This window comes from Mirounga leonina, unplaced genomic scaffold, assembly GCF_011800145.1.
Source record: "Mirounga leonina isolate KUSES-001 unplaced genomic scaffold, KU_Mleo_1.0 Mir_53, whole genome shotgun sequence".
NCBI lineage: Eukaryota > Metazoa > Chordata > Mammalia > Carnivora > Phocidae > Mirounga > Mirounga leonina.
This window is the reverse complement of record NW_023270807.1, coordinates 64916411-64940339: the sequence shown is the minus strand read 5'-3', so window position 1 is coordinate 64940339 and position 23929 is coordinate 64916411. Positions and strand designations below refer to the sequence as shown.

Genomic DNA, 23929 nt, shown 5'->3' with positions numbered 1-23929 from the left:
AAAGGCAGTAAAATTCTGAATCCTTTATTACTTTCCTATAAAAGTGGGGAAGGCTTTATTGTGAGGTTAATATATCACCAACTTATATGAATGCTGATTATTCCATAGGCAGATAGCTACATGATGTGATTTGAAGGTTCCTGGAAAGACTCCCTCTGCCTTCTGCTCTAGCAGTCTAATAGTGCTAATAATTCAACCTATGGAATCATTGTCTTGGAATAAAATATTATAATATTCCATGATTCTTCTGTTAAAATATCAAAATTGTTATGTGATTCTTAGTTATTAAGAATTCACAAGCAACGAGAGAGTCCCCCTTACCACCACACTATAGCCAGCTAAGCACAGGTCCCCAGGGAATAGAACACAGCATAGCTTGTTCTGGGAAAGTAGAAATAGTAGTTTTAGCATTACAGTACTGCTTGAGGAGCCAGGTTTATGTATGGTACTGAAGTAGAGGCCTGTCAACATAAGCGACTTCATTAAAGGATTAGGGGTGGGAGAGATAAAGGGAAAGAATGTTAAAAGGGTAACCAGGAGGGCTGTCTACCTCAAAATTTTCCCAAGGCCATTTCCGAATACATAACTAAACTTTCTTGTTCCTCTTACTTTACATTATCTTGGAGAGTTATGTAGGAGGCAATGTTATTCCAGTGGGACAGATGGCTCTTTAACAGGCCTAAGGGACTCCTGTCATCTTTTCACTAAGCCACACATACAGACCTTAAATTTGAAAGATCATACAGAGATATAACACTGACTCCAGATATATCTTTTTATTAAAATCTTTTACTAAAACCTTCTTACATTGTCTTGATGCTTCAACAGTTTGGAAATTTGTTCTCCTTTAATTTCCATTTTCTTGACTAAATGTTCTAGTTCACATTCTATGTCTTCACAGACCAAATGACTTTCAGTTTCCTTCATTTGATTCAGTAGTTCTTCATGCTCCCTATGAAAGAAAAGCAAATATCAAGCACTGTTATGGTTTATACTATATATCTTTGATAGAATTAAATAATATTCTGTTCAATCATAAATTTTTGTCACTTAAATACTAATTTTCAAAGACAGTCTCTTTATGTACAGTTATCTAATTAATCTATGGTAAATATAAAAGGCTCTTATGATTTGAGATTAGATAAATTTAGAAATAACTTAGACTTAGGGTCTTAAAACACCTTAAAATAAAGTCTGAATTCTTGATGTTCATAGCTAAATGTAATAAAATATTCTGATGTCCTTAGCTAAAAGCATTAAAGGACTCTTTAGTTCCAACTTTGGAATTCTTAATATAGGGTGTTTGGGAAGAACTGCACCTATAAAAATATTTGCCCAAGAAATCTCTATTTGGTGATAGCCCACTTTAAGGAATACTGTTAAGAGTACCAGCTATATCTTCTACAGATGTCCTAGTTCAACTAGTTGGCTACCCAAATCTCATATTTTCTGGAATTTTTGTTGAATATATGTTTAAACTTGGGGCTTAAAATATGTATCCCACTCAGAATCTTATTTACTATGGATGCTTCAAAACTTATAATGCAGACCAGCCAGAGTTTAAAACAAAGAATTTCCTACTTGTCTAATGAAATTTCACTTAATTAAAAAGATTATAAAAAACAAAAGGAGAATCTTTCTTATAAAGGCATTTGTGAGTTATAATTTAAGGTCACCAGACTATATCTGTTAGAATGACAGTAGTATTTGTCTATCAGGTTAGATCTTGGGAGCACAGAAACTCCTTAGATCGGAAAAGTAGTAATTACACACAGTTGAAAACTTAAATACTATCAATAAATACAGTGAAATATCAGTGAAAACAACTCTGCAGATCAAAATAAATCCAAATCTAAGCAAGGCCTTTAAGAATTCATGAGTGGCATTGTTCTTAAGACAGAAGAAAAAAAGATACCTATATATCTTACTAGTTCTGATAAAGAATGAAAATACTTACATACTCATTTGGTCCAGCTCATCCTGCATTGCCATCAAAAGTTCAGACAAATTGTCACCAATAGAAATGGAATTTTTTGAATCAGAAGGTTCAGCTTTACCCTGGGAAGTTGTTCTAGTAGGCTTGTAGAGACATCGAGGCTCAGTAACTTCAGTAAGTTTCTGACAGTTATGTGGCCCATAATGTTGCATCAACTGCAGGACGCTTTGCATACTTGCATTCACGGGATAGTTTGCACTGGCGGACTTTAGGGGAAAAGAAATAGCTAAGAACAATTTCAAATGACTCATGGCATTTAAATTGCACTTACAACAAGGCAGGAGTGTGTCTGAACAAGTATCTTCATTTTTCCTTTCTCACCTTCTCAGCCACAACAGGCAGTGATCCAAACTCTGAATGAATTTGCTGAGGTGGTCCTCCCTTTAAACATCTAGTTTTCTAAATATTGACCAAAAAACGTAAACAAAAATTGTTTTAAAAGACATTTATGATATGAAGAAGTCTCAAAATTCAACAGTAAACAATCTGATTAGAAAACAAGCAAAAAAAATGTGGGTAGACATTTCACTGAAGAGGTCATATAGATGGCAATAAACACATAAAAAGATCTGCAACATCATTAGCCATTAGGAAAATGCAAGTTACAATGAAATATCACTATATACCTATCCGAATGGCCAAAATAAAGAACAGTGACAATACCAAATGCTGGCAAAGAGGTGGGGAAGCCAGATCACTCATGCATGGTTTGTAGGAATACAAAATAATTTGACAGTTTCTTGTAAAACTAAACATGAACTTATATGGTAAGTACATATGATGATTCGGCAATTACACTCTTGGACATTTATCCCAGGGAAATGAAAACCAATGTTCACACAAAAACCTACACACAAATGTTCATAACAGCTTTATTTGTGATAGTAAAAAATGAAATGAATCCAAATCTCCTTCAACAGGATCCAGCAAATACCAACACATTCTTTTATTTCTGTGTAGTATTTCATATTATGGATGTACTACAGCTTAATCACTGATAGTAAAGCAAGATGAGCTGGACCAAATGAGTATGTAAGTACTTTCATTCTTTATCAGAAGAAGTAGCAAGATATATAGGTATCTTTTTTCTTCTCAGTCTTAAGAATAATGCCACTTATGAATACTTAAAGGCCTTGCTTTAGATTTGGATTTATTTTGATCTGCAGAGTTGTTGTTACTGATTTTTCACTTTTTTTTTTTTTTTTTTTGACAGAGAGAGACAAAGCGAGAGGGGGAACACAAGCAGGGGGAGTGGGAGAGGGAGAAGCAGGCTTCCTGCTCAGCAGGAAGGACCCTGGGATCATGACCTGAGCCGAAGGCAGACACTTAACAACTGAGCCACCCAGGTGCCCCTTTTCACTGTATTTATTGATAGTATTTAAGTTTTCAACTGTGTGTAATTACTACTTTTCCGATCTAAGGAGTTTCTGTGTTCCGAAGATCTAACTGATAGATAAATACTACTGTCATTCTAACAGATAAGGTCTGGTAACCTTAAGTTATAAAAAACTGCTTCTAGGATCTATTGTGTTGTTTTCATCTGTTGTGTCATTTAGTGTCTCTTTTATAAAATATTGCAGAATACATTTCTATAAGAGTTTAGTACTAGGGGTAGCTTGAGGGAGGCCCTGACCCTCTGTGCCTGTGTTTGGCAGAGCTGGTGTGAGGCGAAGAGACAGTCCTTCCCTGTGCAGCCTTTGAGCACACACTGAGAGAGTGAGGAGCCAAATGAAAAGGACAGGTCATGGCACTGAAATGGATTAAAAAGGAACTTAGTGATTTGGCCCATAACCCTCCAGCACAATATTTTGCAAGTCCAGTTGGGGATGATACCTTTCATTAGCAAGCCACAATTATGGAACCTAATGGCAGCCCACATCAAGGTGGTGTATTATTTTTGACGATTCATTTTCATATAGTCTACTTCAAACCACCTGAGGCTGCATTTACAACAAGAATTTATCTGCCAAATATTAACAGTAATGGTAGCATTTGTCTTGATATTCTAAGATCACAGTGATCTGTTGCTTTAACTATTTCTAAAATTCTTTTATCCATTTTTTCACTGCTATGCGACCCCCTAGCGCCAGAGATTGCACAGGTCTGTAAAACAGACAGAGATAAGTACAACAGAGTATCTTGGAAATGGACTCAGAAGTATGTCATGTGATGCTACTGTAAGGTCACAATAACCTGCATTATAGCTGGAATAAAATTTAAATTACTGTTCCTTTTTTAATTTTCTTACCAGACTGCTGCTCCCTTATCAAACTAAAATAAAATTTTATTTTTTGTTTATTTCCCTCCATTCATTCACATGTTCATCTGACAAAGACTTAACTTCTTCCAGTTTTGGACAATAACTGCTTTTAAAAACTACAAGGTATTTATAAAAGTATAGTTGCCCAAGATTCAGAATTTTTAAAAAAGATTTTATTTATTTATTTATTTTAGAGGGGGGTGTGCAGAGGGAGAGGGAGAGAATCTCAAGCAGACTGTACCAAGCGCTGAACCCAATGCGGGGCTCCATTCCACGACCCTAAGATCACGACCTGAGATGAAATCAAGAGTCTGATGCTCAACCGACTGAGACACCCAGGCACCCCAAGATTCAGAATTTTTTAAAAAATGGAGCATGTGTATTATGTGGCCAATGTCTTCACTCTAACTTGGTTATGAGACTAAAACCATTCCTCACTGCTCTAACATGCTGAAGAAATCATCTGACGGGGACTGAGATGGATGCTCAGTTGTCACAACAAAGGAAGCAACATTATTCAAGCATCCATTCTTTCTTAAGCCTTCCACTGAGAGAGATCTGAGTTATATGATACACTTTATGCTCATAACTGATATGACTGGAGAATTGGTGTTAATTTATAGCATCAGCAGAACAGAATCTATGATGTATTTTATGCATGTTAATAAAGGAATGATATGTTCTTGTTCTACAGAGAATGGAAACTGGAAGTCAAATACCCTTTGCATTCCAAAACAGGGTCTCAAATATTTTTTTAATTTTCATTTAAATTTAAATTATTAGAAGGCTCGGAGCTCATAGTTAATCTATCTTCAATACACTGTTTAATGTACAAATGATGCAAGTTGTCAATGCATAAGTGATCAACTAAGAGCTCTGCTAATAACTTATATATTTTTCTTGCAATAAAGTTGCACAAATCGAAAAAAAAAGAGTTTAGTACTAGGAAAATGTCTATCTTTCTAGAAAAATTGGCATGCTTATTGTTATTTCACAAATATACTGATTGTCATGTGGTCCTTTTTGCTTTGGTTGTCAAGTAAACTCAAAATTAGTTTTTGTGCTCAACTGCTGATACTTTCTTTAACCTGGATTTTATGGAATTTTCTATCCTCAAACCTAAAACCATCAGCATTCAACTTATGTTTTTATCCGCATTTCATAGCATTATTGCATGTCTTTTATTATAAATCTCTCTAAATTCTTTTTGGAAATGGATAGGTATAAATATTAAAAGAGTAAAGAAATAAGCATTAGCAAATAAGAATAAAGTATCTGCATACCTTCAAAGACTTCTTCTTCTTCTCCTTGCAGTGTTTTGGATTTGATACTGAAGACATTAAAATTCTATTGATTTCAAGTCCAGTTTGAAGCTATAATATTAAAGAAAAAGCTTTATGCAACTGATTTTTAATAAACTTCTTCAAAAACATTATAATAAGAAATCAGGTCTCAGTTTATGAAGACAAAAATGCTTGGGGCCCCTGGGTGGCTCAGTTGGTTGAGTGCCCAGCTTAGGTCATGATCCTCAGGGTCATGATATCGAGCACCATGTCAGGCTCTGTGCTCAGTACTGAGCCTGCTTGAGATTCTCTGTCTCCGTCCCCTCCCCCCACTCATGCTCTCTCTCTCTCTCTCTCTCTCTCTCTAAGATAAATAAACAAAATCTTTTTTAAAAAGTGCTTTTTGAGGAAGAAAAGAAAACCCCAGGGCGCCTGGGTGGCTCAGTCCGTTAAGGTTAAGTGTCTACCTTCGGCTCAGGTCATGATCCCAAGGTCATGGGATCGAGTCCCACATCAGGCTCCCTGCTCAGCAGGGAGTCTGCTCCTCCCTCCCATGTCTCATGTTCTCTCTCTCTCTCACTCTCTCTCTCTGAAATAAATACATAAAATCTTAAAAAAAAGAAAACCCTAAATACTGTTTTTTGTATGTGAAAGCCCCACTAAGTCTATTGGTAATTGCAATCATTTTCTGTTTATAAGAGAATGCATTATTTAATACATACATATCAATCAAACTGAAAACAATCTAGACCAGGAATTATTTCATATACATATATGTCAGAATTTCAAAAGACTACAAGACTTCTTTTGGCAGTGCATCCAAGTATATAAATATACTGGCTGACTTATTGAGAATCTCATTATTATAGCAAAAAGGGACCAAAACTAACAAGCTAGGAAGCAGAAATTATAGTCTAAAATATAGCCTACAGATAATGAAAACAAATTATAATAAAACATATATGGTTTGGGGCGCCTGGGTGGCTCAGTCGTTAAGCGTCTGCCTTCGCCTCAGGTCATGATCCCAGGGTCCTGGGATAGAGTCCCACATCGGGCTCCCTGCTCGGCAGGAAGCCTGCTTCTCCCTCTCCCACTCCCCCTGCTTGTGTTCCTGCTCTCGCTGTCTCTCTCTCTGTCAAATAAATAAATAAAATCTTTAAAAAAAAAAAAAACATGGTTTATTGTGATAATGATATAATGCTCTATTTACTTCAGATGCTTTGTCTTGAAATAGCTTACGCTGATGTTCTTCTTCCTTAAGTTTTTCCTCTAAATGTTTAATCTTGTCCTGCAAAAGAACAAAAAAACTGGGATTATTATATAAAAACTAGAGCCAAATAGTCTTTGTTCTTTTTCCACAGAGTCTTCGAGTCTTGATTCTTAGTAGTTCAGCAAGCTAAAGCAGAAAGTAAGAAAAAGAAATGGCAAAAGATGCTACAATTTTTCTTGGCTTTCTTCCTATGCTTCTTTACCTGCTATTACATATAAGAAGAACAAAGGGAAAGCAAAGAATGTGCATGCAAAGACATTATTAACTTCTAGCAACAAAACCGTAATGATGAAATTTTGGGGGGTATTAAATCTAGAAGGTCAAATGATCATAGTCTTGGGTCTTAATGTTTCATTCAAAACACAGACAAATCACAATGTCTACTGTGTGCATATTATTAAGGGTACAGCTGTTGGAGGAGGGAAGGGAGAGGAAGACATATTAGAAATATAAGATATAGGAGCGCATGGGTGGCTCAGTCGTTAAGCGTCTGCCTTCGGCTCAGGTCATGATCTCAGGGTCCTGGGATCGAGCCCTGCATTGGGCTCCTTGCTCCACGGGAAGCCTGCTTCTCCCTCTCCCACTACCCCTGCTTGTGTTCCCTCTCTCTGTGTCTCTCTCTGTCAAATAAATAAATAAAATCTTAAAAAAAAAAAAAAAGAAACATGAGATATAGACTAAATCAAAATAAAAAGCTTCTGCACGGTGAAGGAAACAATCAACAAAACTAAAAGACAACCTACAGAATGAAAGAAAATATTTCCAAATGACATATCTGATAAAGGGTTAGTATCCAAAATAATATAAGGAACTTATGAAACTCAACACCCCCAAAACAAATAATCCAATTGAAAAATGGGCAGAAGACATGGGTAGACATTTTTCCAAAGAAGACATCCTGATGGCCAACAGACACATGAAAAGATGCTCAACATCACTGATCATCAGGAACACACAAATCAAACTACAATGAGATATCACTTCATACCTGTCAAAATGGCTAAAATCAACAACATGAGAAACAACAAGTGTTGGTAAGGATGGGGATGGAGAGAAAGGGGAACCCTTGTGCACTGTTGGTGGGAATACAAACTGGTGTAGCCACTGTGGATATCAGTACAGAAGTTCTTCAAAAAGTTTAAAATAGAAGTACCCTACGATCCAGCAATCACACAACTAGGTATTTACCCAAAGGAAACAAAAATACTAATTTAAAGGAATACATGCACCCTGATGTTTATAGCAATATTATCTACAATAGCCAAACTCTGGAAACAGCTCAAGTGTCCATCGACTGATGAACAGATAAAGATGTGTGTGTATATATATATATCCATGTATATGGATATATTTATATATATGTATGTATATATATGTATGTATATATTTATATGTATGTATTATATTTATATGTATGTATGTATATATGTATGTAGATATATACATACATACATATAAATATATAAATATATTTAAAATATATAGATATATATAAATATATCTATTTATTCAATGAACCATTACTTGGCCATAAAAAAGAATGAAATCTTGCCATTTGCAATGACATGGATAGAATAAGAAAGTTTTAAATACCAAAGGACAAATACACTAGAAGGTAATGTGAGAAAAGGTGGCAACGATTTTTGTAAGACAGAAAAGTAGATGGGTGACTTCCAACCTTACTTTGCAAGGCAGAAAAAGCTGAAATTTCACTAGAGAGTATAATGCTAAGCAAAATAAGTCAGCCAGAGCAACACAAATACCATATGATTTCACTCATATGTGGAATTTAAGAGACAAATGAGCAAAGGGGAAAAAGAGAGAGACAGATCAAGAAACAGACTCTTAACTATAGAGAAAAAACTGATGGTTACCAGAAGGGAGGCGGGTGGGGGGATGAGTTAAATAGGTGATGGGGATTAAGGAGTGCATTTGTTGTGATGAGCACCAGATGATGCATGGAACTTTGAATCACTATATTATACACATGAGACTAATATTACACTGTATGTTAACTGGAATTTATTCATTTATGTATGTATGTATGTATGTATGTTATGTTAGTCACCATACAGTACATCGTTAGTTTTTGATGTAGTGTTCCATGATTCATTGTTTGTGTAAAACACCCAGTGCTCCATGCAATTCCTTAATACCCATAACTGGGCCAAACACACCCCCTCACCCCTTCCCCCTCTAAAACCCTCAGTTTGTTTCCCGGAGTCCATAGTCTCTCATGGTTCGTCTCCTCCTCTAATTCCCTCCCTTTATTTTTCCCTTCCTTCTCCTAATGTCCTCCATGCTATTCCTTATGTTCCACAAATAAGTGAAACCATATGATAATTGACTTTCTCTGCTTGACTTATTTCACTTAGCATAATCTCTATTTATTTTTAAGATTTATTTATTTGAGAGAGAGAGTGAGAGCAGGGGGAGGGGTGGGAAGGGAGAGAGAGACAGAGAATTCCAACCAGACTCCCCACTGAGCTCTGAGCCCAATACAGGGCTCGATCATATGACCCTGAGATCATGACCTGAGCTGAAATCAAGAGTTGTACACTCAATCCACTGAGCCACCCAGGTGCCCTAACTGGAATTTAAATAAAAACTTAAAAAAAAAGAAAAACAATTGTGTAACAACATATGGCGATGGATATTAATTAGACTTACTGTGGTGATCATTTTGTAAAATATACAAATATCAAGAAAATACAAATATCAAATCATTATGTTGTACACCTGAAACTAATACAACGTTCTATGTCAATTTTATCTCAATTTGTAAAAAAATGAAAAAAAAAAAAGAAACATAAGATATGTTCCTTGTTATTTAAGAGCTTATACTGTACTTAAGGAAACAATAGTAACATACATGAAACAAACAACAAAACAATGAGCATAATTTGACTCAGACCATGTATATACTTATACATATAAGTATTTTATCTTATATCCATGGTATGGTTCAGAATTTGAGGACAGTACCATTACAAAGGGAGAGCTCCCTGAGTGTTGGAGAACTCAAGGAAGGCTTCATAGAGAAAGCAGGACCTGGAGAAAGTCCTATGAAATGGATAAAATTTGGTTGGAAAAAGGAAAGGGCATTTCAGGAGGACTGAGGATAGACTTAACTACAAATGGTGAAAGACAATCTTCAATTTCCTTTAGGCAAATTATCTGATAAATGAAAATGTTCTGCCATTTCAGAAGAATCCAAAATTACAATTTTACATCAAAAGGCAAGCTCATTCGTGCCATGACAGAATACATTAATTTTAATCTCCATAGGCAGAAATTCATATCTGGATTACTAAGAGCTGTTAAAAAAGTTTTATAAATCAGATTTACTGTATATTCACATATAGGGCCAATAATGCTTAACACTAAAGATTTATTCCTGGCATCATCACTTCAAAAAATAAGTGAAAGCTTACCTCAGCAGTTTTCTGAGTGGTTGTAAGTTTAAAACATTCTTTTTCTAAGACATCAAGTTTTTCAAGTTTTGCTTGCAGCTTCCTATGATCTTGTTCTTTTTCCCTTTGAAGCTGGGCCTGGAAAGGATAAAAACAAAACCTGAATTTGGCAAGTGATGCCAATGCTCAAAAATAATACAATTTCTGAGAATTAAAGCACAATAAATCTGTCATAAGAAACATGTATATACATGTATATGCTTTAGGGGCTTATGAATAAAAAACAAGAAAATCAAATTATAAAAAAAGATGAGCTATATTTATCAATGGAACAAACTCTTCTATGCATGTTTATATAACATTTCTACTAAAGAAAACATCATCAGTGAAGCCTGTATTAAATAAACTGTTATTTGTAAGGTGACCAAACCTACACACTGTCTTATCCTCTAATTATAACATAGAAAAGCAACTATGAGAGGAATAAAGCATACAGAGAAACTGGAGAAAAGGAAAGTTATAAATATATTTTCATATCTATACACAGTTTTGTAATGTATTTATTACCACACTAATGCAATGTGTTAATAATAGAGACAACTGTGAGGGGGCAGGAAGTATATGAGAACTCTCTGTACTATCTGCTCAATTTTCTATAAACTTAATACTGCTCTAAAGAATAAACTCTATTAAAAAATGAAAAACTGAAACAATCAATAAACAGTCTTGGTGACCTGTGGTCTGACATTCAAATGGCGTTACACACGGAGAGAAGAGGGAGGTCAGACAAGAATAATTATTTGAAGGATAATGGCTAAAAATGTTCCAAATTTGATGAAAAATATTAACTGACAGATTCAAGAATAATAATAATAAATTTTAAAAAGGCAGAATAAATACAAAAAAACCCTCACATTTGGGCACAACATTATCAAATTGTTGAAAACCAGTGATAAAGGGAAAACCTTCAAAGCAGCCTGAGAAATGATGATACGTTATGCACAGGAGAATGAAGATAAGAATTATCATTAGAAACTATTAAATCCAGAAGACAACTTTGACCACATCTTTAATGTGCTGAGAGAAAAAACCTGTCAACCAGAATTTTATATGCATTGAAAATATCCTTCCCCAATAATGGTGAAATAAGGACTTTTCCAGAAAAATGTATGCTAAGAGAATTCCCAGCATACTTGTAAAGGAAGTACTTTGGCCTGAAGGAAATGACACCAGACATAAAATCAAATCTACACAAAGAAATAAGAAACATTGGAAATGGTAAAAATGGGAATAGATACATATTTCATCTTATTTAAGTTTTCTTTAAAGGATAATTAACCTTTAAAGCAGAAATAATTATGATGTCTTGTGGGTTTTACAACAATGCAGAATTAAATGTATGGAAGTTGTAGCACAAAGGGGGACAAGTGGAAGCATACTATAGTGAGGATGGTACATTATATTGAAATGTTTTAATACTAATTCATGGCAGGGTATGGGGTAAGTTAAAAATACATATTTTAACCTGTACAGCAGCTACTAAAAAGAAGGAAGAGGAGGAGAGAAGTAACAGAGGACGAGGAAAAGTCAATAGAATTTAAAAGGAAATCACTAGAGAAGTTAGAAAATATTTTTAGCTGAAAGATAATGAAAATACAAAATATCAAAATCTGTGGGATGCAGGTAAAGCAGTTTATAGGGAACTTGATAGCTTTCATCATTAAATGCAACATTTAAAAGAAAGAATAAAAGTTTTAACATCAATACTCTGAACTTCCAACATACAAAGCTAGGGGGAGAAAAGCAAATTAAACCCTTTTTAAGTAGAAGGAAAGAAATAATAAAGTAGAAATAAATTAAGTAGGAAATAATAAAAAAATTTAAAAATAAAAAAGGTGCTTTTTTGAAAAAAAATCAATAAAATTGATAAAAGTGATAGAGGAATAATTTTAAAAAGAGGAAAATTATAAATTAGCTGTATCAGAAATGAAAGGGGGACATCTCTAAAGACACAAAAAGAAACAAAATCCAAGTAGCCTACACCTGTTAAAAAAAATGAATTCGTAATCTAAAACAGTCCACAGAGAAAACTACAGTCCCAGATAGCTTCTATCAAATTTGAATTCTATCACACACTTAAGGAAGAAATAATGCTAATCTTTCAGAAAACAGAAGAAAGATTCTTCCCAACTAATTTTATGAAAAACAAATAAACAAATCATGGCATATCTGTATAATAAAATTATATACAGCAATAAAAAGTAAAAAAAACTATTGATACAACATGGATTAATCTAAAAAAACTTTATGCTAAACAAGAGAGTACATTTTCTATGATCCAAATATATACAATTCTAGGACAGGGAAAAACTCTAAGTAAAATAAATCAGAATAGTAGTTGCCCTGTCGGGAAGTGGGGAGAGAGCAGGAAATATCTTGACAGAGATATGAGAGAATTTCTGTTATTTGGATCCATACTATGGATTGTATGAGTATATTTATTTATCAATAATCACTGAACGTTCCACTTAAGATCTCTGCATTTCACCATATGTAAACTATACCTAAATAAAAAACATTTAAAAAACTGTTAAAAGTCACTGATCTACAATATTTAGCTAGGATAGGTCTAGGTTATTTTATAAGATAAAATGTAAGTTATATTTTATCTTATGAACTTTATAAAGTGGTTGCTCTTCTGGTTGTTGTACCCTCATTTATAAAACCCAGAATTACCAGGTTTATACGTTTTTTCCAAACTGGTGGATGTGAAGTAGTACCTTATTGTGCTGTTAATTTGCATTCTCCTAGTTACTAATGAGAATGATAATTCTTCTATAAATGTATGATCATTTGTGATTTCTTTTTTCCTGCAAAATGCCTCATCATAACTGGGCCCATTTCTCTACTGTTTTGTTACTTTTTATATCTTGTTTAAGAAACTGTTCTCCACGCCAAGGTCATCAAGACATTGTTCTGCATTTGCTTTTAAAAATTACAAAGTTTTGCCTTTTACATGTAAATCTTTAACCCACCTAGAATTGATTTTTGTGTATGATGTAAGATTGGGATCCAATTTCATTCTTTTTTCCTCACATAGCCAAGCAATTTTCCTAAAACCATTTATTGAAGTCTATCTTTTCCCCACTGATCTGCAATGGCATCCTTGTTGTATATTATTTCCATGTAAGTGAGTTTGTTTCTGAGTATATTCTATTCCTTTATTCTGCTTGTCTATCCATACAGATATGTTAATTTTGATAGAGTTACAATTTGTTTCAATATGTAGTAGAGCAGGACCTTATTCTTCAGAATAGTTTTGCTATTCTTGGACCTTTGCTTTTCCATATAAATTTTGCAGTCAACTTTTATAGTTCCTGGAAAAACCTATTAAATACTTGACCCATTAAAATCCAGTATTGATTGTTACTGTTAACCATTTCCAAAACAATGCAAAAACCTTACAACACTTAGTAATTTTTTTCAGTTTTTATTTATTTTTAAGTAATCTCTACACCCAACATAGGGCTCAAACTCACAACCAAGAATTGCCTTCTCTTCCAACTGAGCCAGTCAGGTACCCCAAAACCTTACAACACTTTATTTTTTTATTTTATTTTATTTTATTTTTTAAAAGATTTTATTTATTTTTTTGACAGAGAGAGACACAGTCAGAGAGGGAACACAAGCAGGGGGAGTGGGAGAGGGAGAAGCAGGCTTCCCGCGGAGCAAGGAGCCTGATGCGGGACTCGATCCCAGGACCCTGGGATCATGACCTGAGCCGAAGGCAGACGCTTAACCGACTGAGCCACTCAGGCGCCCCCTTATAACACTTTAAACTACACTTACCCCTTCCTAATTTATAAGCTATTGTTCTCATTAATTTTAATCCTTTATATATCTTTAAACCACATAAAACATTACTATTTTTGTATACAATACTCATTTAGATTGACATATATATATATACACACACACACCATCTTCATTGCTCTTATTTCTTTCCTGCATCTCTGACCTTCCATCTAAGATACTTTTCCTTTTGTCTGAATAATGTCTTTTAGCATTTCTTTTAGAATGGATCTCCTGGTAACAAATGATCTCAGTCTTTGTTAGTCTTTAAATGTCTTTATTTAATCTTTCTTTTTTTTTTTTTAAGATTTTATTTATTTATTTGAGAGAGAGAGAGTGCGCATGTGCAAAAGAGAGAGAGTGGGGGGCAGGGCAGAGGGAGAGGGAGAAGCAGACTCCCCGCTGAGCAGGGAGTTACGGGACTCGATTCCAGGACCCTGGGATCATGACCTGAGCTGAAGGCAGACGCTTAACTGACTGAGTCACCCAGGCACCCCTCATCTTTATTTTTAAGGATATTTTCCCCAGGTTTAGGATTTTTAGATTGGTAGGTATTTTCTTTTAATACTTAACTATATCAATCCATTGTCTTCTGAATTCAGTACTTTCAGTTGAGAAGTCAGCTGTCACTTTCATTGTTGTCCCTTTGAATGTAATCTTTTTTTCCCCACCAGCTTTTAAGATTTTATGCTTGTCTTATTCATTATGAGGTGTCTAGGTATATATTTCTTTTTATTTATCCTAATTTAGTTTTATAGGTTTTATGGAATTAGTTTTCTTGAATCTGTGGTGTGAATTTTTTAATCCATTTTGGAAAATTCTCAGTCACTATGTCTTCAAATATTGCTTCTGTCCCATTTTTTCACCTTTCCTAATGGAACTCCAATAACACTTAAGTTTGACCTTCTCACTCTAACTTATGCCTCTTGCTCTCTTTTCTGAATTTACTTTCATTTTGCCTCTTTGCTGATTTGGATGACTTTGCCTTCCAGTTCACTAATTATCTCTTCCAATCTGTTAGATCCATCCATTCAGTTCTAAATTTCAGGTACTGTATTTTTCAGTTCCACAATTTTTATTTGGTTCTTTCTCAAATCTGCTCTGCCATTTTATGGTTTCCAATGCTTTCCTGAAAATGCCAATCCTGTCTTTTATGTCCTTGATTATAACAAGCAAAATTATTTTATTTTATTTTTAAAGATTTTATTTATTGGGGCACCTGGGTGCATCATTCGTTAAGTGTCTGCCTTTGGCTCAGGTCATGATCCCAGGGTCCTGGGATTGAGCCCCGCATTGGGCTCCCTGCTCCGTGGGAAGCCTGCTTCTCCCTCTCTCACTCCCCCTGCTGTGTTCCCTCTCTTGCTGTGTCTCTCTCTGTCAAATAAATAAATAAAATCTAAAAAAAAAAATTATTTATTTATTTATTTATTCGAGAGACAAAGAGAATGAATGAGTAAGTGGAAGGTGGGGTGGGGGGAAGAGGAGAGAATCTCAAGCAGACTCTATGCTGAGCGTGGAGCCCCATGAAGGGATAGATCTCATAACCCTGAGATCATGACCTGAGCTCAAACAAAGAGTTGGACACTTACTAACTGAGCCACCCGGGTGCCCCAAGCATAATTATTTTAAAGTCTGTGTCTCTTAGGGCCAGCACCCAGCTGGAACTAACTTGTAAGAGTGCTTACATAGTCTGTTATGTATGCTATTTCTTTTCATAGTGTCTTTTTTCCTTAAGTAAAATTTATTTAAATTCCAGCTAACATACAGTGTAACATTAGTTTCAGGTGTACAATAGTGATTCAACAGTTCCATGCATCACCTGGTGCCCATCACAACAAATGTACTCCTCAATCCTCAACACCTATTTAATCCATCCCCCCACCCACCTCCCTTCTGGTAACCATCAGTTTGTTTTCTACAGTTAAGAGTCTGTTTCTTGATTTGTTAGTCTCTCTCTCTCTTTTTTTCCCCTTTGATCTTGTCTCTTAAATTTCGCATATGAGTGAAAACATATGGTATTTGTGTTGTTCTGACTGACTTATTTTGCTTAGCATTATACTCTCTAGTTCCATCCATGTTGTTGCAAATGGCAAGATTTTATTCTTTTTTATGGCCAAGTAATGGTATACTTACTTGGCCATAAAAAAGAATGAATATATCATCTTTATCCATTCATTAGTCAGTGGACACTTGAGCTGTTTCCAGAGTTTGGCTATTATAGATAATGCTGCTATAAACATCAGGGTGCATGTATCCCTTTGAATTGGTATTTTTGTATCCTTTGTGTAAATACCTAGTTGTGTGATTGCTGGATTGTAGGGTACTTCTATTTTAAACTTTTTGAGGAACTTCTATACTGATTTCCACAGTGGCTACACCAGTTTGTATTCCCACCAACAGTGCACAAGGGTTCCCCTTTCTCTCCATCCCCATCCTTACCAACACTTGTTGTTTCTTATGTTGTTAATTTTAGCCATTTTGACAGGTATGAGGTGATATCTCATTGTAGTTTTGATTTGTGTGTCCCTGATGATCAGTGATGTTGAGCATCTTTTCATGTGTCTGTTGGCCATCAGGATGTCTTCTTTGGAAAAAATGTCTACTCATGTCTTCTACCCATTTTTCAATTGGATTATTTGTTTTGGGGGTGTTGAGTTTTATAAGTTCCTTATATTATTTTGGATACTAACCCTTTATCAGGTATGTCATTTGGAAATATTTTCTTTCATTCTGTAGGTTGCCTTTTAGTTTCATTGACTGTTTCCTTTCCTGTGCAGAAGCTTTTTATTTTGATGAAGTTCCAATAGTTTATTTTTGCTTTTGTCTCCCCTGCCTCAGGAGACATATCTAGAAAGAAGTTGCTATGGCCATTGTCAAAGAAGTTATTGCCTGTGTTCTCCTCTAGGATTTTAATGGTTTCCTGTCTCACATTTAGGTCTTTAATCCATTGTGAATTTATTTTTGTGTTTGGTGTAAGAGTGGTCCAGTTTCATTCTTCTGCATATGGCTCTCCAGTTTTCCCAACATTTGTTGAAGAGACTGTCTTTTTTTCGTTGGATAGTCTTTCCTGCTTTGTCGAAGATTAATTGACCATATAGTTGTGCGTTCATTTCTGGGTTTTCTAATCTGTTCCATTGATATGTGTCTATTTTTGTGCCAGTGCCATACTGTTTTGATCACTATAGCTTTGAAACACAACTTGAAGTCCAGAATTGTGATGCCTCCAACTTTTCTCTTCTTTTCAAGATTGCTTTGGCTATTCGGGGTCTTCTGTGGTTCCATACACATTGTAGGATTGTTTGTTCTAGCTCTGTGAAAAATACTGTTGGTATTTTGATAAGAGATTGCATTAAATGTGTAGATTGCCTGGGTAGTATAATCATCTTAACAATATTTGTTCTTCCAATCCACGAACATGGATTGTTTTTCCATTTCTTTGTGTCTTCTTCAATTTCTTTCATCAGTGTTCCAGCAAGGAAGAGGTAAAACTTTCACTATTTATAGATGACATGATACTCTATATAGAAAACTTGAAAGACTCCACCAAAAAACTGTAGAACTGAGAAATGAATTCAGTGAAGTCACAGGATACAAAATCAATGTACAGAAATCTGTTGCATTTCTTTCTTTTTTTAAAAAATGTTTTTATTTAAGTAGGCTACATGCCCAACATGGAGCCCCATGTGGGACTTGAACTCACAGCTCTGAGATCAAGACCTGAGCTGAGATCAAGAGTCGGGATGCTCAACCGACTGAGCCACCCAGGCACCCCTGTTACCTTCTGTACATCAATAATGAAGCAGTAGCAGAAAGAGAAATTAAGGAATCAATCCCATTTACCATTGCACCAAAAACAATAAGATACCTAGGAATAAACAAACAGGTGAAAAAACTGTACTCTGAAAACTATAAAACACTAATGAAAGCAATTTTCACAGTGTCTTAACTCCTTCTGCCTGGTTATGTCTGATTGAAAGTTTTTCACTGTGTTAAAGAAATGTTTATAGAAATAATTTGAGGTCCCCAGGAACATTAGCTATCCAGGATCCCTTTAATCCAATTTCAGGGACTAAGATTTACTCTCATAGAGTTGTAAGTTGGGTTGTTTTCTTTCTTGTTCACCTTTACAAAGCATTCAGAGCACAAGAGATTTATTATGGTTCCTACTCTTGATAGGCCCTGGAATCTAACTTCAATTTCTTAAGCCCCATAGTTTTCAAAAGCATTATTAGGGGTGCCTCGGTGGCTCAGTTAGTCAAGCCTTCCACTCAGGTCATGATCTCAGGGTCCTGGGATCAAGCCCCGCATCGCGCTCCTGCTCAGTGGGGAGTCTGCTTCTCCCTCTCCCTCTGCCCCTCCCCACTTCATGTGAGAGAGCTCTCTCTCTCTCTCTGCTCTCTTTCAAATAAATGAACAAAATCTTAAAAAAAAAAAAAAAGTTTTATTTAGCCTCTCAATGGACTCTTCTGGAATCAGAAATTCCTAAGAAGGATGGGGCCTGAAATCAACCTCTCTGGAGGCCAACCTCTTCAGATTTAAGTACACAGACAGATTTTGAATTGGTGATTTTCACGACTTCATTAAGTCTCCAATGCCTTTACGTCTTTTTTCCCTTTTCTTCCTTTCTTCCTCCCTCCCTGTCTCCCTCCCTTCCTTTCTTTTCTATCCTTTTTCCTTCCTCCCTTCCTTACTCTTTAATATCCTGCCCAGTTTTTCTTGTTTTCTTCTACAGAAAACTTGGTCCAAATGACCTACTCTACTTCACTGTAAGTGGAAATCTCCTCAATATAGCTTTCTATCCTACTTAAGATTATGATACAATTTTCCCATGACATTAAATATTCTTCAAAAACATATTAAATTATATTCCTATAGAAAATGTGTTTACCTGTTGTTCTAGGATCATATTCTTCTCTCGTTCTACATTGAGAACCATTCTCTTTGTATATTCTAGTTGCTTCTCTAGAAGAGTACAACGAGACTGAGCTGAGCTTAACTGTATAGTAATATCTGTGAAAAAAGAAAAAGTAATAATGTCTAGATTATCACATAGATCAGAGATTTGGTAATCACAAGAAACATTGTATAAATTCAATCAAGAACTAAAAGCTCAAGGATTCTTTAGTTCTAAGTACTGACTCTGTAAGAGTTGTGGACATATATTTTGTGCATATCTCATTAACTACATAATACTAGTTTAACATTGTCTTCCCCTAAAAGACCCACAGGGCAAACTTCTGAAAGAGTAAGAAGTCAGTGACTTGTGGGATGATAAATATCTTGGCTGTTCCTGGGAAATGACATTATCTGAAAAAATAGAGGACCTAAAGTCTCTTTCCTATCAATATATTTTTCTCTTTCAGGAAACTCAGGTATATCCAATCTTCCATTCCCATTTCCTCTGCACTTGACTACTGACAGCATAGTTATTTCCTAAGAAGTAATCAGCCTCTTTCTAATTCTTTAGTTTTTTACTTTCCTCAGTTCTTTAGACCACTTTTCTCCAATATTCTCAGAAAAAAATCTTCTCATTTCTTCACTCTATTTATAAGTTGAAACACAAACTTGAACCTTATTTGGGAGGGTGAATGTACTACAAGGAAAAAGAAAGCCATACATTATGAAGTAAAAATTATATAAAGAACTTATGTTCTAGGGGCGCCTGGGTGGCTCAGTCGTTAAGTGTCGGCCTTCGGCTCAGGTCATGATCCCAGGGTCCTGGGATCGAGCCCTGCATTGGGCTCCCTGCTCAGCAGGACGCCTTCTTCTTCTTCTCCCACTCCCCCTGCTTGTGTTCCCTCTCTCGCTGTGTCTTTCTCTGTCAAATAAATAAATAAAATCTTAAAAAAAAAAAAAAGAACTTATGTTCTAAATCTCTAAAACTTATGTCCGAATGTCTTTTTCATAATTTCCACAGAAACCTCTACTTACCTGTCCATTTCCTCTAATTAATCTTTCGAGTCAATAAAATTTTTTATTCATTTTTATGGTTTCTGTATTGTTCAATTACTAGTGTTGCTTTTTATTTTCAAATTTTAAAAACCAGTGTTGACTGAATATATAAAGTATTTTAAGTATATTATAGGTAAAATTAGATTTTGTTGGTATTCTGAAAATATTCTAATTCTAAACACAATCTGTCTAAAAACTTAATGTGTCTTTTACCCAGGTTAGGCCTACTATGGGTAAAGCTGATATGAATATTCAAGTATAAGTCTTCTTATGGAAATATCTTTGTATTTATTGGATAAATACCTAGGAATGGAATTACAGGGTTGTATGGATAGCACATGTTTTAGTTTTACAAGAATCTGTTGAACTGTTTTCTGCAGTGGTTGTACCATTTAATGGTCTCACCAATAAGATGTGAGAGTTTCAGTTTCTCCACATCCTTACCAATACAGGATATTATTACATCCTTTAATTTTGGTCATTCTAGTGGGTATACATTAGTATCACATTGTGATTTTATTTGTATTTTCCTGTTGACTAGTTTTGCTGAGGATCATTTCATGTGCTTATTGGCCTGTATATCTTCTTTTATAAAATGCCTGTTCAAATTTTTGGCCCACTTTTTCTGTAGGTTGTTTTCCTTTTATTATTATTATTAAGTTTTGAGAATTTTTTATATATTCTCAATACAAATCCTTTTCAGATATCTGTTTTGCAAACATTTTCTCACAATCTGTTACTTGTCTTATTTTAACAGTATATTTTGAAGAATAAAAGTTTTAAACTTTGGAGAAAAAAAACTTAATGTGTCGGGGCGCCTGGGTGGCTCAGTTGGTTAAGCAACTGCCTTCGCCTCAGGTCATGGTCCCGGGGTCCTGGGATCGAGTCCCACATCGGGCTCCTGGCTCGGCGGGGAGCCTGCTTCTCCCTCTGACCCTCTCCCCTCTCATGCTGTTTCTCTCTCTCTCTCTTTCTCAAATAAATAAATAAAATCTTTAAAAAAAAAAAAAAAAAAACTTAATGTGTCTTTTAATCTCAAGAATTTATGAACTGGGATAATATATAATAGAAGTAAGCTCAAAGTGATACCTATTTAATGCAAATATCAAATTGTCTGTGAACAAGGCTTCAAGGTTTGAATATATATAAGAACAAAGATATTTGAGTAAATCTTAGACTGGGCTTTTTATTTTCAAGTTGTAAATTTTGATAACTCCTTATTTCTGAGAACTATTGAATTTCCTTACCTTTTTTCTGCTTTATCAGTTCCTGGTGTGCCAGATTTCTCTCATTTGTTTCTTTCTCCAAGGCCTTTTTATACTGTGCTGCCTCTCTGGAAAGAATGTTTAGGTTATCCTCAGCTTGTGTTCTCTCCAACTCTAAACGATGAATCTTTTCCTGAAGAGTTTTTAAGGCTAAAATAAGAGCTGTTGAAAAAAAATTTGCTTGTTACTTCAATGAAAATTTTTGAACACTTACATAGTAGCAATAAAAGTGAACAGTATATTTTTGTTAGTGAGCCAGAAAAACATACAAGTAACATATATTCCTCAAAAAAAAAAAAAATCACTAAAACTCTAAAGAGGGGACAATTTTTTTCTAATAGATCTTCTAAAAACAATATATTTATGATTATATTTAGTAATTTTCTAGGTTTGAGATAGCTAATAATCAAAATTTTTAATTCAATAAAGTAAATCTCTTCAAATAATGTCCAGTCTAGGAGGCATAAGAGTCTGAGTATGGATAAAGAAAATTAAGATGTAGTGTCACTAATTAACATGGAAATTTAGGTTTAATGTTAAAGGTTTTTCTCGGTTCTTGATATGTTCAATTTTAGTTAAATCACAAACATTTATTGTTTCTTTGTCTAAGATTTAGTATTAATAATCAGAACATATGAGTTAGAAGACAGTTTCTTCCACCAGAAGAAAAATTATAACCTAGTGGTTTAACTCATGTCAGGCCTGAAAGATTTTAAGTGGTACACATGTACTACTGTGATTTTTATTCAGGTATATTAACATCATCATGATTCGGGTATGTTCAGAGTTCTAATATTTTCAAATAACACTTTCTATTCTGTTATAACTTCAAACTATAAAACGAGTGGAATGGAATATAAGTAAATGTTATAGGTTAATTTTCATATGCCAGCATACCTCGTTTATTGTGCTTCACCTTATCGCATTTCACAGATAATGCACTTTTTACAAATTGAACAATGGTTTCTGGCAACCCTATTTGAGTAAATCTACCAGCACCATTTTCCCAACAGCATTTGCTCACTTCATGTCTCTGTGTCACATTTTGGTAATTCTTGCAGTATTTCAAAATTTTTGTTATTATTATATTTGTTATGGCAATCTGTGATCAGTGATTATGACTCACCGAAAGCTCAGATCATACCTAACATTTTAGCAATAAAGTATTTTTTAGTTAAGATATATAGTACATTGTTTTTTTAGACACAATGCTATTGCACAATTAATGGACTACAGTATAGTCTAAATGTAACTTTTATATGCACTGGGAAACCAAAAAATTCATTGACTCACTTCATTATGATATATTTCGCTTTATTGTGGTGGTCTGGAACCGAACCCACAATATCTCCAAGGTTTGCCTGTAGTTCATAACCAATTAAAAAGATGTTTGCTAGAGATTACCATGTGGTTCTTTTTGTTTGTTTGTTTGTTTGTTTGTTTGTTTGTTTTACAAATGAGATAAAGAAATTATATTTATTGCTCTTTAGAAATGCAATACCTGGTTTGCTGATTTGGAATATTTCTTGTGGTTTTTTACTCCACAGAGCTAGTCTATTTATTAATGGTAACATTTATTATAGAATATTAAAAAAACAGGTGATAACCAGCATTTTAGAAGGTAATTTGTATGGCATAGGCATGTTTTCCTAATTCAATTCTGATATCCTCCTAAGTTTATTATTTTTTTAAAGATTTTATTTATTTATTTGTCAGAGAGAGAGAGAGAAAGCACACAAGCAGGGGGAGCAGCAGGCAGAGGGAGAAGCAGGCTCCCCACCAAGCAAGGCCGATGCAGGACTGGATCCCAGGACCAGGGATCATGACCTGAGCCGAAGGCAGACGCTTAACTGACTGAGCCACTAAGGCGTCCTTCCCCCTAAGTTTATATTTTAAAAGTTACAATACTTGTATTTTGTAGTTACTCCAATGTCCTAGCTTCCAAAGGAATTTTCAAGGGTAATTTTGGAAATAGGCAATTTCCGGATTTAATCCTTGAATAAGATACAACTTTACTTAATTCACTAGTATTCTAATCATCTAGTTTAGAAGGATTCCAAATCTAACCTTTGATTCTTCAAAGTGTATTTTCCTATTTTCTCATGATTTTTTAGGATAAAATTGTAATTATGTGTCTAGGTGGTTAATCTTCATCTTACAGCTGAAGAAGCCAAAATAAAAAATGTTAAATAACTTATGTTTATAGAAACTTTAAGCAACAGAGTCAAAACTAATAGTTTTATTAAAATTAAACACATAATCATATTATTTTCTATGTAAAGATGTAAAGTTTTATATAACATTTCATATCATTCCCTTAATTTTTAATATGACTTTATTTTAGAATTACCTTGGCTATTTGGACTATGAAGCATTTTAGGAGAGGTAGCTTCTAAGTTTGCAGAGTGGTGAGTCTGAGATGATTCATCGTTCTGGGTAAATGATGGAATAAAAACTCTTTCTGGAGGTTTAAGATAGCTTCCTACTATACTATGCATTAATTCAGAATCCATTATCTGTAGAGAATAAAGGAATAATATAGTATAGCATCATTCTTTCCTATTTAAATGACAAAAATATTAGGTGAAACTTAACATAAATATATAATCATATACTGTGGAGTTGTTTCTTTATAGAG

At 34.6% G+C, this 23929-nt stretch overlaps 1 protein-coding gene and 1 pseudogene across 5 annotated transcripts in view; one reads left to right on the top strand and one right to left on the bottom strand.

Annotated features, from left to right (window-relative positions):
• Positions 1-23929, bottom strand: part of CEP57L1 (centrosomal protein 57 like 1) — an 83175-nt gene that overhangs the window by 6089 nt on the left and 53157 nt on the right. For all 5 annotated transcript variants that reach the window (XR_004676738.1, XM_034991764.1, XM_034991767.1 and 2 more), the window contains 9 exons: positions 23642-23807; positions 21274-21453; positions 18963-19084; positions 10244-10360; positions 6750-6827; positions 5540-5629; positions 2318-2395; positions 1958-2202; positions 808-952 (listed from right to left, as the gene is read on the bottom strand). Coding sequence is in view for 4 of the 5 variants with exons in the window: in XM_034991764.1 (XP_034847655.1) it covers positions 808-952; positions 1958-2202; positions 2318-2395; positions 5540-5629; positions 6750-6827; positions 10244-10360; positions 18963-19084; positions 21274-21453; positions 23642-23807 (1221 nt within the window). In the remaining variant the exon portion in view is untranslated. The remainder of the gene's footprint in view (positions 1-807; positions 953-1957; positions 2203-2317; positions 2396-5539; positions 5630-6749; positions 6828-10243; positions 10361-18962; positions 19085-21273; positions 21454-23641; positions 23808-23929) is intronic.
• LOC118001581 lies at positions 3741-4214 on the top strand (annotated as a pseudogene).